Genomic DNA, 22,969 nt, shown 5'->3' with positions numbered 1-22,969 from the left:
GGAAATCGCCAGTGTCATCGCGGGGTTTGGTTCTATTCTATTGGGTCTCCTTTATCTAGACGCGCCTGGGAAAACGCACGTTGTTCGCCTAATTGATTGATAGATGGGAACTAATGGATCCATGAGATACAAAGGTCTCGCTTCTATGCGTATCTGTTTGATTTAGCCTAATTTGGCTCTTGGGCTAAAGTGCAAAGTAAACATTAAATTGGCGCAATCTAACAAACGATGTTCTTGTCGTTTAATTCCCATTTTTGTTCTGGGTGGGGCTTTTGATCAGCGAACACACTATACATGCGTATATGGGCTTTAACTTTATGGGCAATTTGTCGTTTACACCTCGTAAATGGCGGAGAGTGAATCATAGAAATGAATGGAATGGAAAAGGATTTCCGGAATTTCTAAACAGATATTTCAAGGCTTTTGAAAGAAGACAGTTATTAGAATACATGTAGTCAGAGGTTCTAAACCCTGAAGATCCTTTACTTTATGTTTCTCCGATTAAATGAGCTGTTTCTCTCCGCATTTTTTGTTCCAGGCTATTCATTTTCATTGCCGCATGTCCACTTTTTTGTCTTCAGTCGGTTTATGAATGTACACATTTTTGGTTCTTTGGTGGCCTCTCCTGGCGATCGCTTGCATCAAAAGTGCCGTTCTTGGCCATGTCTGGAGTTGCCTTCAAACCAGCGCCCGGAGCAGGGTCGTCCATCATCGTTGTCGCCCACGCCCTTGGCGGCTGCCTGGCACGCCCTCCTCCCGACTCCCAGTCCCAGTTCCAGTTCCAGTTTTTGTGGATTCGCTTCAGTGAAGCGTGCCAATTTTCAATGAAAAGTTTCGGTGTCTTGTGTTGTGTATGTTTATGCCCTTTTGAGTTTGGCTTCCTTCTTATTCCTCAATTTGTTGCATGTTCATTGATGGTTTTGTGACATTTGTCATCTTTCCCCAAACGACAATCATGCCTTTATTTGCTCAGCACCGAACCACATTAATTGTTATTTAATGTGCCTTTCTTATCAGAACAAGTGAACTTGACCGCTTCCAAGGTGAATGAACAAAGTCAATTAATACTTGTTTTACTCAAATTAAATTCCCTTAAAAAATGTCGGGCTTTTTTTCCGCTTGCAATGAAACAAGCTTATGCAACTCCCGGGGCATTGTTTCATTTCCAACGAACAAGGAAATTATTTAAATAAATAAAGGTGCTTCGGATTTTCCAAGAAGTTTGAAGTATTCTTAGAGGCAGATGTATCATCCTGTAAGGTTTTCAATAGAATGTGTTGGCTATTGTTGAGATGCATCGAGCTTAGAAATATACTCTTGTTTTTACTGAATATAAACAATATTTGTTTTTTTTATTGTATATTTATTATTTGTTTACTTGACTCGAATGATAACAAAACACTCATACCATAATATTCAGCCCGAAATTCAGGTTCTAATTAATGTATGATCTTTGTTTGGAAAAGTTCAATGGACAAGCTATTTCGCAGTAAGAATTGTGGAATTCCGATCTGTTGGGCGACACGTGAGTATGGGGGTTCTCCAGACGGGGAAAAGTGCCATTGACAGCCAATAATTATTTTGGCAACACATGCAATCATTTGTAACAATATTCCAATTATCGCGGCACACAAACATAAAAAAATCAAACAATGAGATTAAGCCAAACAATGAGTCTCTCGCTCAGGCCAGGGCTACCTCAATCCGGCAGATACAACTAAGCTTTTTGTATCTGCGAGTGCGCGTTTGCAGCTGTGTGCCGGCGGCGACTGCAACGGCGACCGCGACTTTGCATCGGCGGAGGCTAATGCTGATTAAGTTGAGGTGTTCGCCGCCTTGCGACGCCGAGTTTAGTGATAACTGCACTTTGGTGCCCGGCGGTCGTGTTGCGCGCTATTTTTAAAATTGGGATTTAAATCCGAAATGTGTTAATTAAGTACCAGAGACCTGGAAAAACAATTGTGCAAATAAAAATAAACACATTTTATTATTTCTGTCAGACGCGAAATTAAATAAAGAAATATAAGGTTGTTAATTGTATACTACTTAGTCTTACTAATCAGAAACATAAAGAAAGTGCTATCAGATATGGCAAATCAAGAACAAGAGTTTAATCTTAAGCAAAATTGTATGAAATCTATTCCCAGAAAATTTGTAATTACATAAAACCACAAAAATACAAGTATTGGGTAACCATTTGGGAAGTGCTTTCACATGCAGCCTAAAAACTACTTTTACTTTTGACACAAATAGTTATACGACTCCAACCCACAAGGCACAACCTACAAAATCTATTCAGACACACTTACAATTCCCAAAGTCATTGTAATAAAATAATTTTAATTTAACTTAACAATTAGTTGGGCAACAAATCGTTAGGCAATTATGCTCTTACAACTCCAAGTTTCCCCACCAACCTTGGCCAAAGATCATAAAATCTCAGATTTTTTCTCGTTTGTATTGCACTCAACCTGAAACTGCATTAGCCTGGTGGAGAAGCAACACCATTCAATTACAATTTATAAAAAAAAGATTCAACTGCTAAATTATAACAGTTAGCTTGTGAGAAAATGTCATTTGAAATGCGAGCTGCGCGGCAAATTACTTCCACATGCGATTTATCAGCACGTCCAATGACGACGAGTAGCAGGTTTTATTTATATTTCAGTTAGTTCACTTTGTAGAGCGTCAACCCAAACAACCGTAATCAGGAAATAAATCGAATCCAAACAATGCGCATTTCCCATACCCTCCACTAGAAACAAATAATAAATTAATCAAATGAGCCCGAATACATTTTATTGGCATGTGCCACGGCTAAGAGGCCAAGAGCTTAATGCAAATAAAATTCAAATTAAAATAAACTTTATTTGGGATACGAATCTGAGGTTCAGAAAAACAAAACAAATCTTTTTATAATTCAATTGACTCAGCCTACATAAAAAGGCGATAAGAAAGTGTTTGATAAGAAAGATAAACAACATAAAGGCCTTCAAGGCCAGACTGCAAAAGATTGCCAGTCCAGATTGCAACCTGGCGTAGGAGATTAGCCATAAAAGGTGTGTAGATCGCCAAGAATGCAGTCTCGTCCAGCTGGCAACGTATCATACAACTCAAATATTAATTGCTAATTACAAAATGATGAAATTATCTGCTGCATTTCAATCAGATCCAATTGGCAGTCCAGAGTCTAGACCAAAGGTGTGTTTTCTCTGAAATCACTTGGGAATAAAACACCAAAATAGATCGCATTAGATATGATTTCTGTTTAGTTTAATATTTATTTATGCAGAGCGAACAAAGAATGGAAGAAAAGGTGTCGACTAGCCATATTCTGACTCCATTTCAATCATGTGTAGCCCCAGCCCCCGCCTCATTAATAACAAAATCATTTGCCCTGTCCATAGCACTTTGCTTTATGCAAATAGCAAATCAAACGCCGAACATAAACTAAGCTAACGTTAATCAAAGCGCTAATAATGCGTCTTTTAGCCCCCTGCCTGGGAGGCTGACAATTTAATTGACGTTGTTTAATTGTCCATGTTGATTTCTGAAACCAGATGGAGATGCAGCTGCAGTGGAAGTACTGGCTGATGTTCCTGCTTGGACTGTCGAGTTTCAGCTCCGGCTATCGGATTCTCTTCATGGGCCCCTTCCCGGCCCCCAGCCACTGGCTCTGGCTCGAGCACTTCCAGAGGGATCTCCTCCGCCAGGGCCACCACGTGACCAGCGTGAACAACCACCCTACCAAGCAGCCCCACGAAAACCTCACGGAAATCATCATCAGTCCCTCCTTTGACATTCCCAAGCATTGTTAGTTGAAAGAAAGCCCCACAGAAGCAGCGGTCTTAATTGTATTCCTTTACTTTAGTTCCCAAAAAGAACATCTTTACCATGCAGTTCGCCAGCGACTTCCAGAACTTGCAGCTATGGTGGACCATAGGGCTGATGACCACCGAGCACGCTTTCAAGGACCCCAAAGTCCAGGACCTGATTACCAGCCAGAACGACCACTACGACTTGGTCATCCTAGAGCAGTTTTTCCACGAAGCCTTCCTCATGTTTGGCAGAAAGTTCAACTGTCCCGTCGTCACAATCGGAACAATGGGATACGCGGACAACATGGACCATGCCATGGGAATCCTCACTCCCTGGTCTGTGATCCCGCATCTGCTTCTGTCCCACACGGATCAGATGACCTTCAGCCAGCGCGCCTACAACGCCTACATATCCTTGTACGATGCTGTGATGCGACGATGGTTCTATTTGCCCAAAATGCAGGAGCTGGCGGAGAAGTATTTCCAGGGTGTCATCAAAGGTGAATCCTAAGAACATACAACTTCTGGCTCACTTACCTACTTAAATTGTTCTTGCTTTTAGGTCCCCTGCCCCACGTCCACGATCTGGAGCGCAACATCTCCCTGATGCTGATCAACAGCCACCGTAGTGTGGACCTGCCTCGTCCTAGTATGCCGGGACTCATAGATGTGGGAGGAGCCCACATTCAGCCCGCCCAGCAGCTGCCCGATGATCTGCAAGCCTTCCTAGACAAGGCCACACACGGTGTGGTATACTTCAGCCTGGGATCCTACATGAAGAGTACCGACATGCCGCCCGAGAAGACCGCCCTCATTCTGAAGGCCTTCGGGCAGCTGAAGCAGCAGGTCATCTGGAAGTATGAAAACGACTCTATCGGGGAGCTGCCCCCGAACGTCTTGATTCGGAAGTGGATGCCCCAGAACGACATACTAGCCCATCCGAACGTGAGGCTCTTCATCACCCACGGCGGCATTTTCGGCACCCAGGAGGGTATCTACTGGGGCGTGCCGATGCTGTGCATTCCCCTGTATGGGGATCAGCACCGGAACACGATTAAGTCCGTGAGGGAGGGCTACGCCCGTTCCCTGGTCTTCTCGAAACTCACCGTCGACGACTTGGTGAGAAACATTGAGACCCTGATCTATGAGCCTCAGTACAAGAAGAGTGCCCTGGAGGTCTCGCAACGCTTCCGCGATAATCCCATGCATCCGCTGGCGGAAGCCACCTTCTGGATCGAGTACATAATGCGGCATCGGGGGGCACGACATCTCAAGTCGCAGGGCGCCTTTCTGCCCCTCTACCAGTACCTCCTGCTTGACATCCTCGGCTGCGTTCTTCTGGGCGCTTTTCTTGCCATATGGCTGCCTTGGAAGATGCTCAGGAGGGCTCACAAATGGTGGATCAAGGGAGGGGAAGTCACCACGAAACTGAATGAATCCAAGAAGCGCCTTTAGAAGCCCGCTCCACCTGTTGATAATGCCAATTAGCTTTTAAGGTTGTGCCGGATGAACTAAATAATGTTAAATAAATTGTGATATATGATTAGATCGCAAATTGTTCAGAAATATATATAGTTTTTAAAACCAAGTTTTCTTAAGTGTTTGTTTCTTTTATTAAACGAATGGATGGTAGTAACGTTTAAAACTGTTGCATGTTTTTAGGAATTTAGTTGAATAAAAAAATTCTCACATGAATAGTGGCATACTTTGCGGATGAATACATTGTCACGTTAGTTACGAACGGTATACGATTAATGTATGTATATATCTTATGTAGAAAGATATGTTTATTTTAAAATAATTATTTTACTTTATCAATTTAATGATATGATTCATAAGAAGGAAATAAATAACTACATAGCTAAATATTAAAATCAAACATTTGCCAATAAAGTAAACATTGCTAGATACCGGGCTCCATCAACAATCACGATGTGCTGGACATTTTTGGCGCTCATGAAACACCCACATACAGCACGTTTTTGTTTACTTAACAGAAATAAAAACAAACTTGAAATAATTCAGTAGTTAAATAGAGACAAAGACATCAAAATCGTTAGACAGGAATTCTTCAATACTTCATAGAACTAAAATTAAGTTTAAGAGACCTTATAGAAAACTGTATTAGATAGTTAGGTTTATTTAGAGATTTTATAATTTCTTGCATATTCCCAAGCCGATAAAGATATCTTCCCAGTTCCCAATAAGAACTCACATAACTTGAAATAAAATTGATTGCTTTAAGACTTTCACTGCGTGGTTTTTAATGAGAAAACCTGTTGAACTTAGACTCCCAATGGGTGGGCATCCTCAAGTGCCGTCTTCTGGCCTGGCTGGAGTCTTTTTCTTGCCGATTTAAAATTGTAAATTTTAATTTAATCGATACATAAATTACTGATCGATCGACCCTTTCGCCTCATCTCGCAGTCGTTGAAATGCGCTTGACACAACAATGCCCATAGCACTTGAGCGAGTTTTCGGAGGCAGCTCTTTATAATTTTTGTATTTTATTATATTTGGATAACGGATTTTTGCTCGAGTTGAGGGTATATTGTTTTCAAATATCATTAAAACGACATTTATTTATATTTCTGTGCGCGTCTCTTTTACGTAATGCTATAAACCGGACCTCGACTTGGCTTGGCAGATCTTGACGCCATTTGAAGAGCCATAAATGAAATCGATTTGGTGCCAGGCGCACGGTATTCTCGAGGCTGAAGACTGGCCAACGGCCGCTGAGAGGCACTTCTGACACCGAGACCCCCAAACAACCGCGAACTGTCAAAAATCCCAGTTTAGAGTTCCTAGTAAGCTTTGGCGCCACAAACCGCGTCATAGAACCGGCTCTGAAATTCCCCCTAATTTGAATTTATATCAGCCCAATAGGTGGATCTGCTTGGGGGTCAAGTCCCCAGATCCGCATTGACAATTAGCAAGTGTTTGGCCAAAAAACTGAAAGTAATATAATATGTATTGCACTTACTAATTGTCGTTAACCAAAAACAAAGTCTCAGATCACATGGCTCTAACCAAAAGCTAAACAAACAGTTTTGGGGCTTGGTTCCTGTATCATAGTAGTCGGCATGGTAGTCATGGATAGCCACAAAGCTGAAAAAGAAGCTGAAATCAAAATGGAGATTAGCATTAAGCACGTGATGCCATCTTGTGATTGCCATTTAGTTTTTCGTATTTCGTTTTTTCAGAGAAACATCTCTGGCTATTTCAATGGCAATTTGTTGGAGGTTTGATGTTTAAGTTTTTGAGGCTGTGTGTGTGTGTGCTCGGTGGGCACATCTATTGTAATTAAGCGAGCGGCAGCTGAAATGGTCGTTTAAATGTAATTTAAGCTCACTTTTTGGTTTGGTCAACAGAGGTGACAAATTAAGGCCCCCTCGCAAGGTCATGTGAGGGGCGTCCATTAGCCATGAAGACCCGGCATTTGCAACAACAAGCCACAAGGAAAACACCAGCAGCCGCAAAATAAAAACAAAAACGACACCGGCTTCAGGTCGGCCAGTCTGAAATGTAAATGTCGCGGCATTTGTGCACTCTTCTGCGTGCGTTGATTGATTGGAAAGTTAAGGCTGCTGTCTATCATCATCACTGAAATGAGGAAAACATAATGTCAGCTAATGTGAGATTATGCAAATCAAAATGCGCATCTCGCAGCTCCCAGCTCTCGATAAATACATTGACCTGCATGCCAGCCAGCGGGCATGAGCAAAATCAACACAAAAATGTCGAAAATATTCCGAAACTTAACACAGAAAGGTGGGGACTGAACACGCATGTCAGAATTCACTTTATACAAAGGAAACATGTTTTCGAGTTGTTACCCGAGATGTTAATGGGATGGGAAGGAGTTATTACTGAGGTTTATAGTTTTTACAAAGCTTTCCATATATTTTTGAGACTAAGTTGCCCCAGATCCTTGAATTAGCTTCGCCTTGGGAAATGCTGAGATTTCTTTGCACTGAACACCTACTCTGATCTTAATGCTTTTTGGATGACTTTGATTAGCAATTCAAGTGTCTGATACGTGTAGCTGTTTATTTGCTTTTTGTTTATGGCCGGAGCCTCCTTTTTGATGACATTTCGGTGCCCAATTTGTGGCGGTGAGACATGCGCCACCTGTCTGGGCTGTTGGCTTGCCATTTTAGCACCCGTCCACTAACCGAAGTGTTTGGTTAAACAATTAACTTGCCCGAATGAGGCAGTCGTCGGTGTTTTCTTCTTTTTCGGGGATGCCCTATGGCTGATGGATTGCATTCGATTTCGATTTCTAATTTGCTAAGGCCTGAGACTTGAGACCTGAGACCTGGTATCTGGGACTGGGAAAGGGAGAAAGAGTTGCCCAATGTGGGTGAGAAGACCTTTGTAGCTGGGTTTGAATCTAAATCTGGGACTGGAATTGTAGTCGAGACTGGGTCTGGGTCTGGGCATAGGTATGGGTATGGGTAATGGAATTTTGGATGCTTACATCACAGCAGGAGACTCGACTCGATTCGAGACTCGTCTCGTCTCACAATAAGATGAAACTTGTTTCCTCTCGACTCTGCCTTTGCCAGCAATAAATATTTGCCTCCTCTGGCTCAGAGTCGGGCTTATTTCTTCTGACTTTTTCGTCTTCTTTTTGGGAATTTTTTGACTTTTATTTCTGTTTCTTGTGCAAATTACAAAAATAATAAGAGAGACACAAAGCGCGTGACTCCTTTCACAAGATGCGATTTGAAATCAAAAGTGCAGACAAAAGGTGTTAAAATAAAAAATATCCGAGCCGGAATGAGCGAGTATGTGTGCCAAGTGAAGTTGGCCAAAAACCCGACAAAAAAAATTGCCTCTGACCGCAAACGAAACAAAAGCGTGAATTTTTGGCCTTATTTTTGTTTTTGCCCGGTTCCCTCCCCGGCCTGTCTCGGCCGGGCTAATGCTCACTGGGACAGGGCTCCAAGCTCCAAGCTCCATGCTGTGTAGCGGAGTGTACGCCACCGCCGAGTCGTATCAGTTTTTACTTTCTCCCAAAGACACACGACTATTGACTCAGACTCCGGGCCCGGAGTGAGAGAGAGGTGCTCCGAGAGACAGAGAGAGAGCGTTTTGTGACCGGTTTTATTTTCGGGGTGAAGCTCGGCTTACAGCAGATCCGTTTTGGTGTTTGTGTGCCTTGCCTTTTAAGCCCGGCCACCGGGGCTGGCAGCTTTCAGATACGTTTTTGCTTCTGCCGCGCTTAGAGCCAGAGTCGGGTTTTCGTCTGAGTCTGAGGTCTGGGTCTGAGACATAGACATAGATCTTGGATCTTGGTTTCGGTTTTAATTTCGGTTTCGATTTCGTTTGGATCGCGTCGCGGCCTCAGTTCGTTGGCGCATTCCTACCGATCGAGTCGTGTGTTCGGTCCCTCGTTAGAGTTCTGGTGGCCAAGATAGGCTCGTCCTCGCCTCTGTATTCGGTTCAATGCTGTGCTCTGCATTGTCAACGTTATGCTAATTACCGAAAGGATTCAAATCATAGCATACATCATCGGTTACAATCTCTTTGGCAAGACTCCGTCGCACCCCTGGTGACAAATTAATCGCCAAGTGCCTCGCTAAAACCAACCGTTAGATAAAGAGATCACCAGCCAGGAGTTTATTTATTAAGTTGGTCTTAACACCATAACCACGCGATAACGCGGGAATATCAATCAATCAAAAAAGATTTGCAAAACGTGCCAAATATAATTTAAACCTATTTATTTTGTTTAACAAACAGCTAATAAGTCTAGCTATATAAATTAGTAAGTCGTTTAATTTAACAACAAACAAGTTAATCCTCATAACACAAACCACTAAGAGAGTTGCCGCAGGAGCAGCCATCTGCTTCAGCATGAAGAAGCAACAAATGCTGTTAAGTTTAATTTTATGGTGAGTTTTAAATTCCTAAGTGATACTAGGGACTTGAGGGCAAAGTCCTTGACTGTTGAAACTAAGAGCTCACTTACATATCGTTGTTCTCCTCATGGTTGCTAATTCAATTTCAAGAATATGTAAATCTTGGCTAAAATATTTGACCTTAGAAACTAGTTTTTTTGGCATATACTTTGAAGGCGGATTCAAGTTGCATTTATGGCTTTATTTATGCATTAGCTCGTAGCATTATGGCCCAAGTCAGATGGGCAGCCTACTGGCGAAAAAAACCCAGATGGCTATTAAAACAAATTATAGTTTGTAAGGCTCGCAAAACAATTCGGCAGCTTTGGCCGGCTGGGGCTGAGACTTGAGCATCATTAATCATGAGTTTTCTACGACTCGAGTTCGAGTTCAACAAGAAGCGTCAACGGAAGTCAGAGATTGACAGAGTCAGCTTATCATTTGACTTCCCCGTTGAAGCCATCCTTGAGGCGTTTCATTAACAATAAAAACGAAAATCGAAAACAGTCTTCAAGAATTGGCATTATGACAAAGGTGGACACACCGCTCGTCTGATTATGAAGAGGAATGTATCTGAATACTAATGGGCATGAATATTTATTGATCGAGGCAGTGGCGCGGTCATGTAATATCGGTCCGACTTGCATTTCTTTGCTCAGTGATGAAAAATCAATTTGGAAGCTGAAAAGTTTCACTTTCATTTTTCACTCTCTGGCACTGAAACTGAAACTGAAACTGGGACTGTGTCTGAGCCTGAGACTGGGAATGGGAAGATGCCAAAGCAAATCGAAGAGAAAAAGTTGTCAGCGAGGCTACCAAGTAGCGGCAACAAAAGACTCTTTTCGCTTTTTATGTTTGTGTGTCGTGCCAGGTGGTTTTTGGAACGCTTACATAATCATGACTTTATTTTCGTTTTCAGTCCGCGCTTTTCGCTGTGTTAACCGCATTGACATAATTTCCAGCGTAGGCATCCCAAATAAAAAATTAAAAAAAAGAAAGAAAAGAAACCAAAGCTAGGCATAAAACTTTACATAATTGGCAGGCGTATCCGATTTTTAGGCCTGCAATTAATTAGATTTTATTGATGACGGACGGAGGTAGCCGCAGCCTAGACGCAGCGCGAGCCTACTTTTAATTAACAGATTTTGTGAATCAATTTTTAACAGCCGGCCGCTAAGTGTAGAAAGTTTTCTCCTCTGCTATCGACTATCTGCTGGCTGCTATCACTGCTGCTCGCATTAATTTGACGCTTTTGTGTTAATCGGTGTGTGTAAGTTATGCAAATTGGAACTCGGAGTGCCGCCGAGTTATGCAAGCCATTAGATAATCCTCCGATCTGATCAAGCCCAGCTAGGAGCTAGCATCTCATTGGGAGGCCTTGGCCAACAGCTTGGCTCAGAGACTTCTTTGGCCTAGTCATGCGGCGAGGCTCAGAATGCAGCCGAGCAGCTTGATTGCTCAGGCAAATTAAGCACAAGTGCCGACGACTGCCGCTGACATTGTCTGTTTGACACACTTAAGTCACTTAAATCCGACTCGGCGTCGTTGTCGCCGCAGAATTCTTGCTAAAAGTTTTGTCGAGTGCTTTACAGCATTAACGCACATCGCGAGATAACAGGCATTTTTACCACTTTTCGGAATTTGTTGTCAAGGCAAGTTGTCACCGGACATGGCCTAAAGCAGCAATTTATGGATTGTTTAATTATGATTTTTGCAAGCCGAGTATATTGGAGCACAGGCGTAGGTTTGCCGGCTGATGAAACGAAAGACTTAGGCAACGAACTTGAGTCTTCGGACGGCAAGTAGAAGGCCAACGCGGATGTAAGTGGAAGTGATGGCACAAAACAGATAAAATGATATAATAATAGGTGACCAGTTGGGAATATGTATGTTTTTTTGCAGCCAATTAATTATTGAGAGCACTATTTATCATAGTTTTTGAAACATGTTCTTCCTGCATTCTTCTCGCAAAACATCTGCCCCAATCGCTGCGATTAATCTATTTCGGACACATCCATTAGCACCAAGCAGAAACTGAAACAGAAATTTAAATTAACACCGGCGCCGCCTCCTTGTCCTCAGAAATGTAGGTATGGGTGCCTGGAATTAGTCGAGATTTAGCTTATGTTATTTGTGTGTTTAGAACTGCTTAAAAATCAATTAGCTCGTGTGTGTATGATAAATAAGTAATTAACCAAACAGAACGACGAGTTCAAGGCTGAAACTGAAACCAAATTCTAAGTTCTCTTGGTCGAGAATTGGTTGCTTTTTTATGTGTTTTTGTAATTTAATTTGCAAGTTTCGCCCGTCTTTCGGCGGTCCGTCATTTATCATATTTGTTTCTATCGCATTTCTGCCAGACCAAGACACGTTTTTTATTTATGCATGATCCTAATATATTGACTAATTAATCATCGTTTGTCCGCGCGGCAGAGAGATCGGAACGGACCGAAAGTTGGTCTAGTGAAAAGTTGAATAAACTTATTGGCAAGTGGGCCGTGGGCCGTGGGCCGTGGGCCGTGACATGTGGCCTGCTGGGAGAACTCCTTTTCTTCGTCCCCCGTTTCCTGGTGAAAGGCAGTCACTGTCATGCAGATCTGTAGTGGTTGACCCTGAGGAGAGCATGCATAACTCTGTCGTTGGCCAATTCCAAGCTATTCCATAAATCAAGAAGCCGTTGCTCAACTTGTTTTGCCCCGCCGAGAATAATTCGATTCGCACAAATGTTTCTGCGAGTGTCCAACTGTAGCAGCGCCTGTCTGACCACTTCGTGTGTATCTACATACCTGTGCCCCGAAAACGGGTTACCCCGAAAAAACCAAAATGAAACTGAATCGAGAGGACATGTCCACGAAAAAAACCAATCAATTGTTTGCCTGACTCTCTAGAGAAACACATTTTGCCAAAAACACATGTCCCATACATATCCCATATCTCCGTGCTCACTTTTCAGAGTTCTTTATTTTCTGTGGCCCAAAAAAAACTAGCCTCGAGGGGCCCTCCCTTGAAAGCATAACTGCTAAGAGCATCCGTGAATAAACTTAAGAGCTGAAGTACAAAAGCTAAATAAAAACGCCGAACTGTCGAGAGTGAAATTGTGTTTTTTTGGCCGCAGACGAAGACGTAATCAACTTCAGGATGAAGTGGCCAACAGGCTTGACTGGGCCTCGTTTTTGTCGGTTTTTTTGAGTAATTTTTTTCGAACCACGGAACCGAATATTTGTTAATGTGCCTAGCTCTTCAGATGAAGTTTTAAAGAGCCTTTTGAGGTTTTTTTTTGACACTTGCTCACAGATAACAGCTGTCGGCTTCCGCCATTTCAAGGTGCTCGAACAGGTTGCATTTTTTTACGCAAGTCCCATGAAGATGACACTAAGGATGGTTACGAGAAATCACAGGTGTACCAGTAGAGTCCATAAACACTCCCTCATTTAAATTTATACATGAGTCCCCATCCCCTTTTCACTTTCTCACATTTTATGGTAAACGGCCCGTGAAATTTTCACAGATTTTTTCTGCCTTGGTTGCCCTGTAAATTTTCTCCACACACAGCTGGGTGTGTTGCCACTTTTGGGGTATTATCCGACGATTATGCCCAAATCAGTTGGTCTTTTGTCGCATTCATGTGGCTCTTAGGGAGCCAGAAATTGGCCGATTAGCCGGCGTGGCCTTTGCTGTTTGCCAAATGGGTCGCCGGTTGCCTAACTCTGCTGCGACCTTGGTGGCAGTAACCGACTGGCACTCGCACGTAAACCAAATGAAAATCGCACTCTATCGCGTTCGATTTGCATGCAGCAGGCAACACCCTGTAGAAAACAAAACACAGAAAACAAGAAACAAACAAAAACCCGAACTGTTGACCAACATCGAGTTGTATGCACTTTCGCAATGAAAACGAAAGTTACGCCCGCTTTTCGTACCCAGTCCATGTGTGTGTCTGTGTTGGGAATGTTTTCTTGTTTTTTCTTTGAGTGTATGGTGCTGTGTGGTACCTGTGGCGCGTGACTTTGCCAGCGTTTACACTTTCTTGCCGTAAAAAGCAACGGCCCCTTTGGGGACACACACTCGCATAGAATTATGATCTTCACGCCTCTTGGCTGACGTTCAACTGCCACAGATCCACTTAAAAAAAAGAAAATACAAGTTTCAAAAAATATAAAGCGCCAGCTTGATAAATGCATCTTACATTTCTCAGTGCATCTAACCACATCAGACTTGGCAATGTAACAAATATTTGAAGCCACATCGATGAACGTCACTGGAAAAGAGGCAAACATGAAAATTGCATCATGCCTGCCTGCATTCGATGTGGCTGCTGCCACTGCTCTTTGTGGCAATGATCATTATGTTAATGAAGTGCACTTGAAATTTTTCTGTGTGCACATCTCGAGCCATCTTCGTTCGCTATCCAAAAATTTGAGTAAATAATAGATGGGCCCTTTACTATATTCAATCAAAAGGTAGATTTTCCTCTGGTGTTTTTCTACGAGGTTACTCCTTCGAATTGTGCAACTCGAAGAGCCCAGAAACCGACGGTGCAATGCAGCGCCAAAGAAACCAAAACGATGACTGGGCGATAAACAAAAAAAAACGTTTGGGGGAGTGTAGGTGGCTGGTTGATCACATGACCAGGCCAGCTTGTTTTTTGGGTGTTTGGACTTCTTTGAGACTTGCATTTTTCTCTATTTTAATTTTGAATTTTTGGAAGAAGCTCTGCCCTTACTTTGCTCTGAGATTTTCTTAATAGTTATTCATTTCGACTCACAACATATTTTTCTACAAAGCCCTACTAAAAGAGTATTTGAAAGTCTTCTTTTTTGTAAAATACTTTCGCTTTCTTGTCTTGTTTCATGCGATGGTGGAAGTGAGTTGTATAGCCACTCTTTTCTGCCGGTGGTAGTGGTGGTAGGAGGTAGGAAATCATGTGCAAAGTCACATGACGATGACGCTACGTGCCTTGGAGTAATTGCAGCAAGACATGGGTGCCAATGGGTGTTGCCAGACATATACATAAGATATATGAACACGGAGGGAAGCATGTATACAAGTATACATATGTCTGCATATTTGTCCAGGCTGTGAGGCGGCTGCGAATTGTTGATAATGAAAATGCGACGTCAAACGACCGTTCGTCAGGGGTTTTAGTGGCGGAATGAGTAATGCGCATGCCAGGCAATCCGTAGCTTCCGCAATCGGGTGTTGTTCAGTTTTCGGCTTTAGGTCTTAAGCGGCTTGGGTGCCACAGTAACCCATTTGTGTGGGCCTTCTTCGGAGCCATAAATAATTTTCCAACGGTGTCGATCAACTGCTACAACTGCTCTGAACGCCGCTGCATGATTTGGCAATTGAGTCCGCGAGTCAAGTTTGTTGCCTAAGTCTTTTGTTTGCCAGCTGATTGCGCAAACGCGATTGCGGGTGATCGGAGGCTTCCATTCCCGCTGCAAAGCCGCTTATGCTCTGTGATCTGTGCTGTGTGGGTAGTGCCTTATCTAAGGCCACTTAACTCATGAATTGCACAGACAATTAATTCGTGACTCCCAGCTGCGCACTGCTACCGAACTCTCGGCACTTGCAAATTAAACATAAATCGCTTATCGGCAACTCGCCAAGTGGCTAGGAATTTATGCAAATCGCACTGCAAACAGCATAATTGCCTGGACTCCCAGCTATCCATGCAATGTAATTGTCTTTATTGAATAATTCCTATTAGCGATGATAAATTATAGGCTTATGCAAGCAGAGTCTTGATTGTCAGACAAAAGTCAACTATTTTAGGATTGGCACGCGTTCATCAGCATCATCTCGCCATCGGCATCGGCATCAGCTCTTTTCCCCAACTGGTTTGACTTGTTACATGTGCATTCGGTATTTTTGCTATTCTTACTCACGTGTTTTGTAATTGCTGTGACTAACTAGTTACTGTGAAGCCCAGTAAGCAAAATGCAAATGGCTCCTGGTATCTTAACCCCAGAGTTTCTGATTCGACCGATAATGAAGTTTGATTTTTACGGGGAATTTGACTCAATCGAAATTCTTATAAATTTCAAGACTCTGTTATTTCCATACTGGCTGCTGTTTCCGTTTGCCAACCAGTCAGCTGAGCCGAGCCAGTCACATAAATGTCAAGCAAAACAAATAAATTTCGCTAAACAAGTTCAAGCAACTACCTCGCTCATCATCCAAAATCCCAAAATTCCCCACCCAAACCAAGTTGGGCGTCTCTTCAAATCTCGGCTCGGACTGGGAGCTCTTGCTTCCGTTTGATAAGTCCAACATCAACTTTCATTTTCAATATTTGATTTATTTAATTCGTTCGCCCATTTGGACTCCAACAAACAGCACTCAATATAAACGAAAAAATAAAAAATGCTGTTAAATAACGTATACGCCGCGTGTGCCGAGCATTTCTATTTGCGGTTTCTGTGCGGCCGCTGGCTGGTTCCTCGTATTTGTTTGTTTAATGGGTGCCATCAGCGGCGAAGGCATGACACACATTTTTGCATTTCAGCCTGCCCAGCTGTGACATAAATACCAGGCTACCCGCTCCGGGCTCCGCATAAAGAGTCATAAACAAACAAATGAAAATTGCCAGCACTTGTCGGGGCTTCTGCTTTCGCTTTCAAGCTCAGCTCCGGGCTAGTCTGTTTCTTTATTTTATTTATTTAGTTTTTGAGCGACGTGACGGCAGTCAAGTTCTGCAAAAAGTACAGTGAAGGGGGACTGCCCGTACCCCGAACCTGGCTATAAATAAATTAACTTGGCAATTGTGTGTCCCAATTGCCGGGCAACCGAGTGCCTGAATGTTGGCCAATGGAACCTACTGGCCGCAATGGGCAGCCACGCACCTGGGCGATCGGCGAGTAATCGCATTATGAATTATTTTTGGTAATTGTTACTTCACGAGGCATTTCTTTCGAGCAAGAATAGTCAGGGGAGTCCATGCAATCGCGCGGATTTGGTAAGCCGTTGAGTAATGAAGCTTTGCTATTCACTCATTAGCCAAATGTTTCCTGAAGTGGCTATAAACTGATTTATGAGGCTTTTCAGCATAGTCTTCTATAATCTTCGAAGTGTCGGGAATCTCTAAAGCTTAGACACCTTCAAGCGGGCGCTTGAAAGACTCCAACAAACCAAAAGTAGCCTTGAACATATCGTCTAAACACCCGAACGAAATACCACAAATTACGTTCAACTCTCAAATGAGTGTTTAACGAAATATATATATATTTATAACTCAATAAAAAGAGCCAAAATAAAACCAATTAAACAGAAACCAGAAAAGCGACTTGGATTGAATACATTTGGCGACGGCCCGTTCTCGAGTTCAGAATTTATGTAGGGGAAGGTGAGGACGTTTACCCATTAGGCGGGTTCTAAAGCGGATCTTCTACGCCCACATCCACAGCCCCATCCACGTTCTGGCAGATTGCAGATCGTTGCATAATCTTCTCTGGTCTTGACGTCAAGACCATAAATAAATTGCATACCGTGGCTGATGACAAAAGACTTTAATTTCGAAGCCAAAAATAATGTCAATGCGCAACAAAAGAAACTCCGTCACGTGAGCCGCCTCGGCTGGCCGAAATCAATAGAACATAATGACAGGCCGACAAAGTGCGGCTTAATAAGCCAGTCAAGCAGCCATTCAGTCAGTCGCTCATTCAGTTAGGCAGTAAGTCATTCAGTCAATCAGCCAGCCAGCCAAAGCCTTTTTGGGGCAGTTGAACACTGCCTGCCTTCAGACAGACGTCGTCATTGTTCATAATTCGAAATTGATTAGTTCGACAGACGTTTCTCGTATCCGGTTAGCCAGAAGAGCTTACGCCTCCTCCTCGCTCACGTCTATTCATATTATTATTACCATGCATTCAAAGTTTTCAGTTTGCAGTTTTCAGTTTCGTTTTCCCTGCCTCGTTTAATTAACGGTGTGAGCAAACAACGGCGGTGTGAAAAAACTTGTAATTAAATGCCGGAAAATGCAACGAGAGCCGATGAATGAATGAAACGGAGACGACTCCCTGTAAATTAATGACACGTGGTCATTGGGCTTTCGGGGTAAATAATGATACGAACGTGTGAGGAAAACCCGCCAGAAAGTCTTCGGGTAAAGCCAGTAGGATAGCGAGGATGACTAATAGTTCAGAGCTTCCGTGTTATACCATTCTATTCCTTATATCATCAGCGTTTTTATTCTCTACTAACCTAAGACCTTTACCTACTGTTTCCAGGTGCCTCTGCGCTCCCAGTCTGACCCTTCGCATTCCCGAGGACCTCGAAAATGCCGCCATCAATGCCCTGCGCTCCGAGCGAGCACGCTTGCTGACCCAATGCGGCACCTCCTCGGACGGAGAGGGCCATGTCACTGACGAGTACGACGTCTGCCCGCCGAGCAAGTACCGCCAGCCGACCGCCGAGTGCAACAATGTGTCCCACCGCAAGTGGGGCGCCCGCGGCGACATCTTCCAGCGCCTGCTGCAGGCCGACTACGCCGACGGAGTGAGCCAGCCCAGGAGCTCCAAGGGCACCCACGCCCTGCCCGATGCCGAGCTGGTGATAGAGCAGCTGCAACGCCACGTGGAGGGCGAGCTGCGACACCAGCACATCACTGCCATGCTGCCCGCCTGGGGCCAGCTGCTGGCCAACGACCTGGTCGAGGTGGCCCAGCTCCCGATCTCCGGCAAGTGCTGTGAGCGCGACTCGGCCGTTAAGGATCCTAGCGAGCTGCAGCAATGCTTTGTTCGTGCTGGACCTGACTGCAAGGAGTACAAGCGGTCCGCTCCTGGATTCGATGCTGAGGCTTGCCAAAAACGTAAGTATTTTTCTAATATCTGCTGTTGAGAGGTATTTTCCATGAAGTTCATTAACAGTAAACCATTTTTCCTTTGCAGACACTCGTGAACAGATGAACGTCGCTTCCGCCTTCATTGATGGCTCCGGACTCTATGGATTAACCCGTCATGAATTCGACCAACTGCGCACCTACATCAGCGGCGGTGTCAAGGTGGAGTCCTGCAAGTACTGCCAAGTGGCCGGAGCCACGGGAGCGCTGCATCGCGCTCTCCTCCAGCAGCACAACAATATTGGCGAGCGCCTGGCGCACATCAACCCTGATTGGTCCGAGGAGGACGTGTTCCTGGAGGCCCGACGCATCATCACTGCCACCATCCAGCACATCACCTACAACGAGTTCTTGCCCCTGGTCCTGGGCCAGGAAACCACCGCCAAGGAGGGCCTCCGGCTGACCGCCGAAAAGCACTCGAGCAACTACTCCAGTTCTGTGCGAGGAGGCATCTACAACGAGTTCGCTACCGCCGCCATGCCCGCCTTCTGGAGCATGTACCCACCCGAGATGCTGGCCAAGAAGATGTCCGCCCACGAGCTTCTCTCCATCGCCGCCCTGCAAAAGTCCCTGGTGCCCAGCCAGATAAACGCCGAGGGTTGGTCCGAGTTGGCCCTGGCCGTCCACCGAGGCCGCGATCATGGTGTGGCCTCGTATGTGCATGCCCTCGATCTGTGCGAGCGTCGATTCCCCGAGCAGGCGGTCAATGTTACCTTCGACAAGCTAGCCCAGGTGACCAATATCCCCGAGGAGTTTATCACCAATCTGCGTGACATTTACCAGTAAGCTTCACCATCATATGATGAAACATTTAAATTTAAACCATGTTCTCTTTAGAAACGCCGAAGACATTGACCTGCTGGTGGGTGCCCTCCTGGAGGAGCCCGCGGTAGGTGCCCTGTTCGGACCCACTATTAGCTGCCTGTTGACTCTGCAGTTCGAGCAACTCAAGCAAACCGACCGCTTCTGGTACGAAAACGAGATTCCGCCTTCTTCCTTCACCCTGGAGCAACTGAAGAGCATCCGCCAGACCTCGCTGTCAGGCCTGCTTTGCGGCTCCCATCAAGTGAGCACGGCCCAGTCCAAGGCCTTCATTCTGGAGGACAACTACCTGTAAGTTACTCCCAATGTGGTTTCCGAAATCCAAAACCTGATCAAGCATTTTCGAATAGGAACTCTGTTTTGGACTGCACCCAGCTGCCGCAATTCGATTTGAAGCCCTGGCAGGTAAATCCCGAGGATGAGGTCCATGTAGATCATGTGGAGGTGGAACCGGACACCAAGGAGGCAATTGCTGAGCTCAGTCCCGAGCTTATTGAGGCAGCCGTTGAGCGTGCCAAGCAGGAGCTGGAAGAACGCAAGCGATTCGAGTACGAAGTGTGGCGTACACGTAAGTTTGAAATTTATTACTGAAATGTTAAAATAAATAATCTAAACATTTCATTCGTTATCTTAGAGGGTGGCATTAGCGCCAAATCGCCCGATGGCACCGCCGCCTCCTTCAGCAAGGCCAACTTGGCTGCGTTGAACCTGGCCAACTCCTCCCTCATCTTCGAGCTGACTTCCAACGAAATTGTCAAGACCCTGAACCACATCTCCAGGCGCAAGCGTCAGATCTTCAATCCCAACCAGAACGCCTTCAACCGCAACGAGCTGTCTGAAACCCTGCAAACCGTGGACATTAGCGGATTGCTCGGTGGCGCCCAAAAGCATATCGATGAGTGCCCGGAGCCCCAGACGGCCTGTGATGCCAACACCCCATTCCGAACTCTGTCGGGAAGGTGCAACAATCTGCGCAACCCCAACTGGGGCAAGTCGCTCACCACTTTCTCCCGTCTGTTGCCGGCTCAGTATGAGGATGGCATCTCGGCACCCAGGATCACTGGAGTGACAGGTTCTCCACTGCCAAATCCCAGAACTATTTCCACTACGATTCACCCGGACATTTCCAATCTGCACACCCGCTACTCTCTGATGGTGATGCAGTTCGCCCAATTTGTGGATCACGATCTGACCCTCACGCCGATTCACAAAGGCTTCCACGAGTCGATTCCCAGCTGCCGGTCCTGCAACTCCCGCCAGACTGTCCACCCTGAGTGCAACCCCTTCCCAGTGCCAGCAGGAGACTTCTACTACCCGGAGGTGAATGTAACGAGTGGTGAGCGCTTCTGCTTCCCCTCCATGAGGTCGCTGCCGGGCCAGCAGTCGCTGGGTCCTCGTGACCAGATCAACCAGAACACCCACTTCCTTGACGCATCCATGGTGTACGGAGAGACCAACTGTTTGTCCAACAAGCTGCGAGGATTCTCTGGCCGGATGAACAGCACCCAGCTAAGGGGTAAGGAACTCCTGCCATTGGGTCCCCACCCGGAGTGCAAATCCCGCAACGGCCTCTGCTTCCTGGGCGGTGACGACCGTGCCTCCGAGCAGCCAGGTCTGACCGCCATCCACACCGCCTTCCTGCGCGAACACAACCGAATTGTCGAAGGCTTGCGCGGAGTGAACCCCCACTGGAACGGTGAGCAGTTGTTCCATCACGCCCGTCGAATTGTCAGTGCCCAGGTGCAGCACACCGTGTTCAACGAGTTCCTGCCCCGCATTCTCAGCTGGAACGCAGTGAACCTGTACGGATTAAAGTTGCTGCCACAAGGATACTACAAGGATTACAACCCATCCTGTTCCCCAATTGTCTTCAACGAGTTTGCCGCCGCTGCCTTCCGAATTGGTCATTCCTTGCTGCGTCCCCACATCCCGCGTTTGAGTGTCCAGCACCAGCCTGTGGAGCCACCACTACTGCTCCGCGATGGATTCTTCCGCATGGACGCTCTGCTGCAGCCCGGAATCATCGATGAGATCCTGCGTGGTTTAGTCGCCACCCCAATGGAAACCCTCGACCAGTTCATTACCGGCGAGGTGACCAACCATCTGTTCGAGGACCGCAAGATTCCGTTCTCCGGCATCGACTTGATTGCCCTTAACATCCAGAGAGGTGAGCCTATCTTTCCATCTCTCTTGACATAGTAATTAATGTCTGTCTTTCCTTAGCTCGCGATCACGGTGTTCCTTCTTACAACAACTACCGTGCCCTCTGCAATCTGAAACGCGCCACCAACTGGAACGATCTGAGCCGTGAAATCCCCACCGAGGTGATTAATCGCTTCCAAAAGGTCTATGCCAGCGTGGATGATATCGATCTATTCCCTGGTGCCATGACGGAGCGTCCTCTGCAAGGTGGTTTAGTGGGCCCCACCCTAGCCTGCATCATTGGCATCCAGTTCAGACAGCTGCGCAAGTGCGATCGCTTCTGGTACGAAAATCAAAACCCGGAGGTTAAGTTTACGGAAGCTCAGCTGGCTGAGATCCGCAAGGTGACTCTGGCCAAGATCGTGTGCGAAAACCTGGAGGTCACCGGAGACATGCAGCGTGCTGCCTTCGACTTGCCAAGCAATTTCTTGTAAGATTCTTGTTACTTCTTTTATATCAATTTTTAATAATTTAATCCATTACTTTAGGAATCCGCGTGTGCCTTGTGCCTCAATGCCCCAGATTGATCTTAACGCCTGGCGGGAGAACGTCCAAGGCTGCCAAATTGGTAACCGCAACGTGCGTGTTGGAGAGTCCGCCTTCCCATCGCCCTGCACCAGTTGTGTGTGCTCAGCTGAGGGGGTAAGTACAAATATTTCAATTAAAGAAATGCATACTAAAGGTATTTATTTCGATTTCAGGCTCAGTGCGCCTCCCTGCGAATCACCGACTGCGGCCAGCTGATCCGCCAGTGGCCCAAGGATGCTATCCTGCGAGATGAGGTGTGCAACTCTCAGTGTGGAATTTATCTGACCGGCCAGCAGGCTAGTGGATTCAATGCCCAGCAACGTCAGGGCCAAGCTCAGCCCAGAGTTACCCGCTCCCGCAACCAAAACCTCTTCAAGTTTCCTGATCTGACCCCCTTCATTGCCTCCCTCTAAGCGGACCAAACGTATCGACGGAGTACACAAACACCATTATTATTGACGCATTTTGTAACAAACTAGTGCGTTTGTACATAAGTTTCTTAATTGTTTTGCTTACCTAAAGACTTTTCGACTGCCCAACCAGGATGTGAAAATCTGTCGCGGAAACACAACCACTCGGCTTCATCATGAAGCAGTTACCACCGGTAATTGCTGTCTAGTTAAATTCTTATTTAGGCTTCAAGTTACTTTTGTAAATCGTAAATTAAGCAGGCCCGAAAACTAATTCATGAGCATGACTACGATGCTATATTATAACTAAACATATCAATGCATATCGATCTATGTAAGGCTAATAAACAAATCTGTAAAAAATTACTTGTGTTTTAATTAAAAGCATAGAAAATTGATTTTTGCACCTACAGCAATAGCAACCCCTGAAAAATCAAAAAAAAA

General features: G+C 45.3%; 2 protein-coding genes across 3 annotated transcripts; both read left to right on the top strand.

Annotated features, from left to right (window-relative positions):
* Nucleotides 1–1,866: 1,866 nt before the first annotated feature.
* On the top strand, nt 1,867–5,406 carry Ugt301D1 (UDP-glycosyltransferase family 301 member D1). The gene is made up of 4 exons (XM_017239021.3): nt 1,867–2,027; nt 3,561–3,813; nt 3,872–4,318; nt 4,381–5,406. Exons 2-4 carry the CDS (start codon nt 3,561–3,563, stop codon nt 5,271–5,273), a joined length of 1,593 nt encoding a protein of 530 aa, XP_017094510.2. The 5' UTR covers nt 1,867–2,027; the 3' UTR covers nt 5,274–5,406.
* A 3,612-nt stretch (nt 5,407–9,018) lies between these two features.
* LOC108123749 (salivary peroxidase/catechol oxidase) lies at nt 9,019–22,874 on the top strand. Of its 2 annotated transcripts, XM_017239046.3 has the most exons (9): nt 9,019–9,718; nt 17,953–18,533; nt 18,613–19,345; nt 19,401–19,676; nt 19,736–19,953; nt 20,020–21,552; nt 21,609–22,017; nt 22,076–22,229; nt 22,289–22,874. In XM_017239046.3, exons 1-9 carry the CDS (start codon nt 9,681–9,683, stop codon nt 22,526–22,528), a joined length of 4,182 nt encoding a protein of 1,393 aa, XP_017094535.2. In that variant the 5' UTR covers nt 9,019–9,680; the 3' UTR covers nt 22,529–22,874. The 2 variants fall into 2 exon arrangements, with proteins under 2 accessions (XP_017094535.2, XP_070133545.1); XM_070277444.1 differs by lacking the exons at nt 9,019–9,718; nt 17,953–18,533; nt 18,613–19,345; nt 19,401–19,676 and having other exon boundaries at nt 19,742–19,953; nt 20,022–21,552; nt 22,289–22,873.
* The last annotated feature ends 95 nt before the right edge of the window (nt 22,875–22,969 follow it).

The sequence above is a fragment of the Drosophila bipectinata genome, chromosome 2L (genome assembly GCF_030179905.1).
Source record: "Drosophila bipectinata strain 14024-0381.07 chromosome 2L, DbipHiC1v2, whole genome shotgun sequence".
NCBI lineage: Eukaryota > Metazoa > Arthropoda > Insecta > Diptera > Drosophilidae > Drosophila > Drosophila bipectinata.
The sequence above is the reverse complement of the archived record's forward strand: the minus strand, read 5'-3'. Positions and strand labels throughout refer to the sequence as shown.

Excerpts from the sequence above, each read along its gene's own strand:
- Ugt301D1 (XM_017239021.3), top strand. The coding sequence starts at position 3,561 with ATGGAGATGCAGCTGCAGTGGAAGTACTGGCTGATGTTCCTGCTTGGA. Across the intron at positions 3,814-3,871 it reads CTTTGACATTCCCAAGCATT|TTCCCAAAAAGAACATCTTT; the intron begins GTTAGTTGAAAG and ends CCTTTACTTTAG. Across the intron at positions 4,319-4,380 it reads TTTCCAGGGTGTCATCAAAG|GTCCCCTGCCCCACGTCCAC; the intron begins GTGAATCCTAAG and ends TCTTGCTTTTAG.
- LOC108123749 (XM_017239046.3), top strand. The coding sequence starts at position 9,681 with ATGAAGAAGCAACAAATGCTGTTAAGTTTAATTTTATG. Across the intron at positions 22,018-22,075 it reads GACTTGCCAAGCAATTTCTT|GAATCCGCGTGTGCCTTGTG; the intron begins GTAAGATTCTTG and ends CCATTACTTTAG. Across the intron at positions 22,230-22,288 it reads GTGTGTGCTCAGCTGAGGGG|GCTCAGTGCGCCTCCCTGCG; the intron begins GTAAGTACAAAT and ends TTTCGATTTCAG.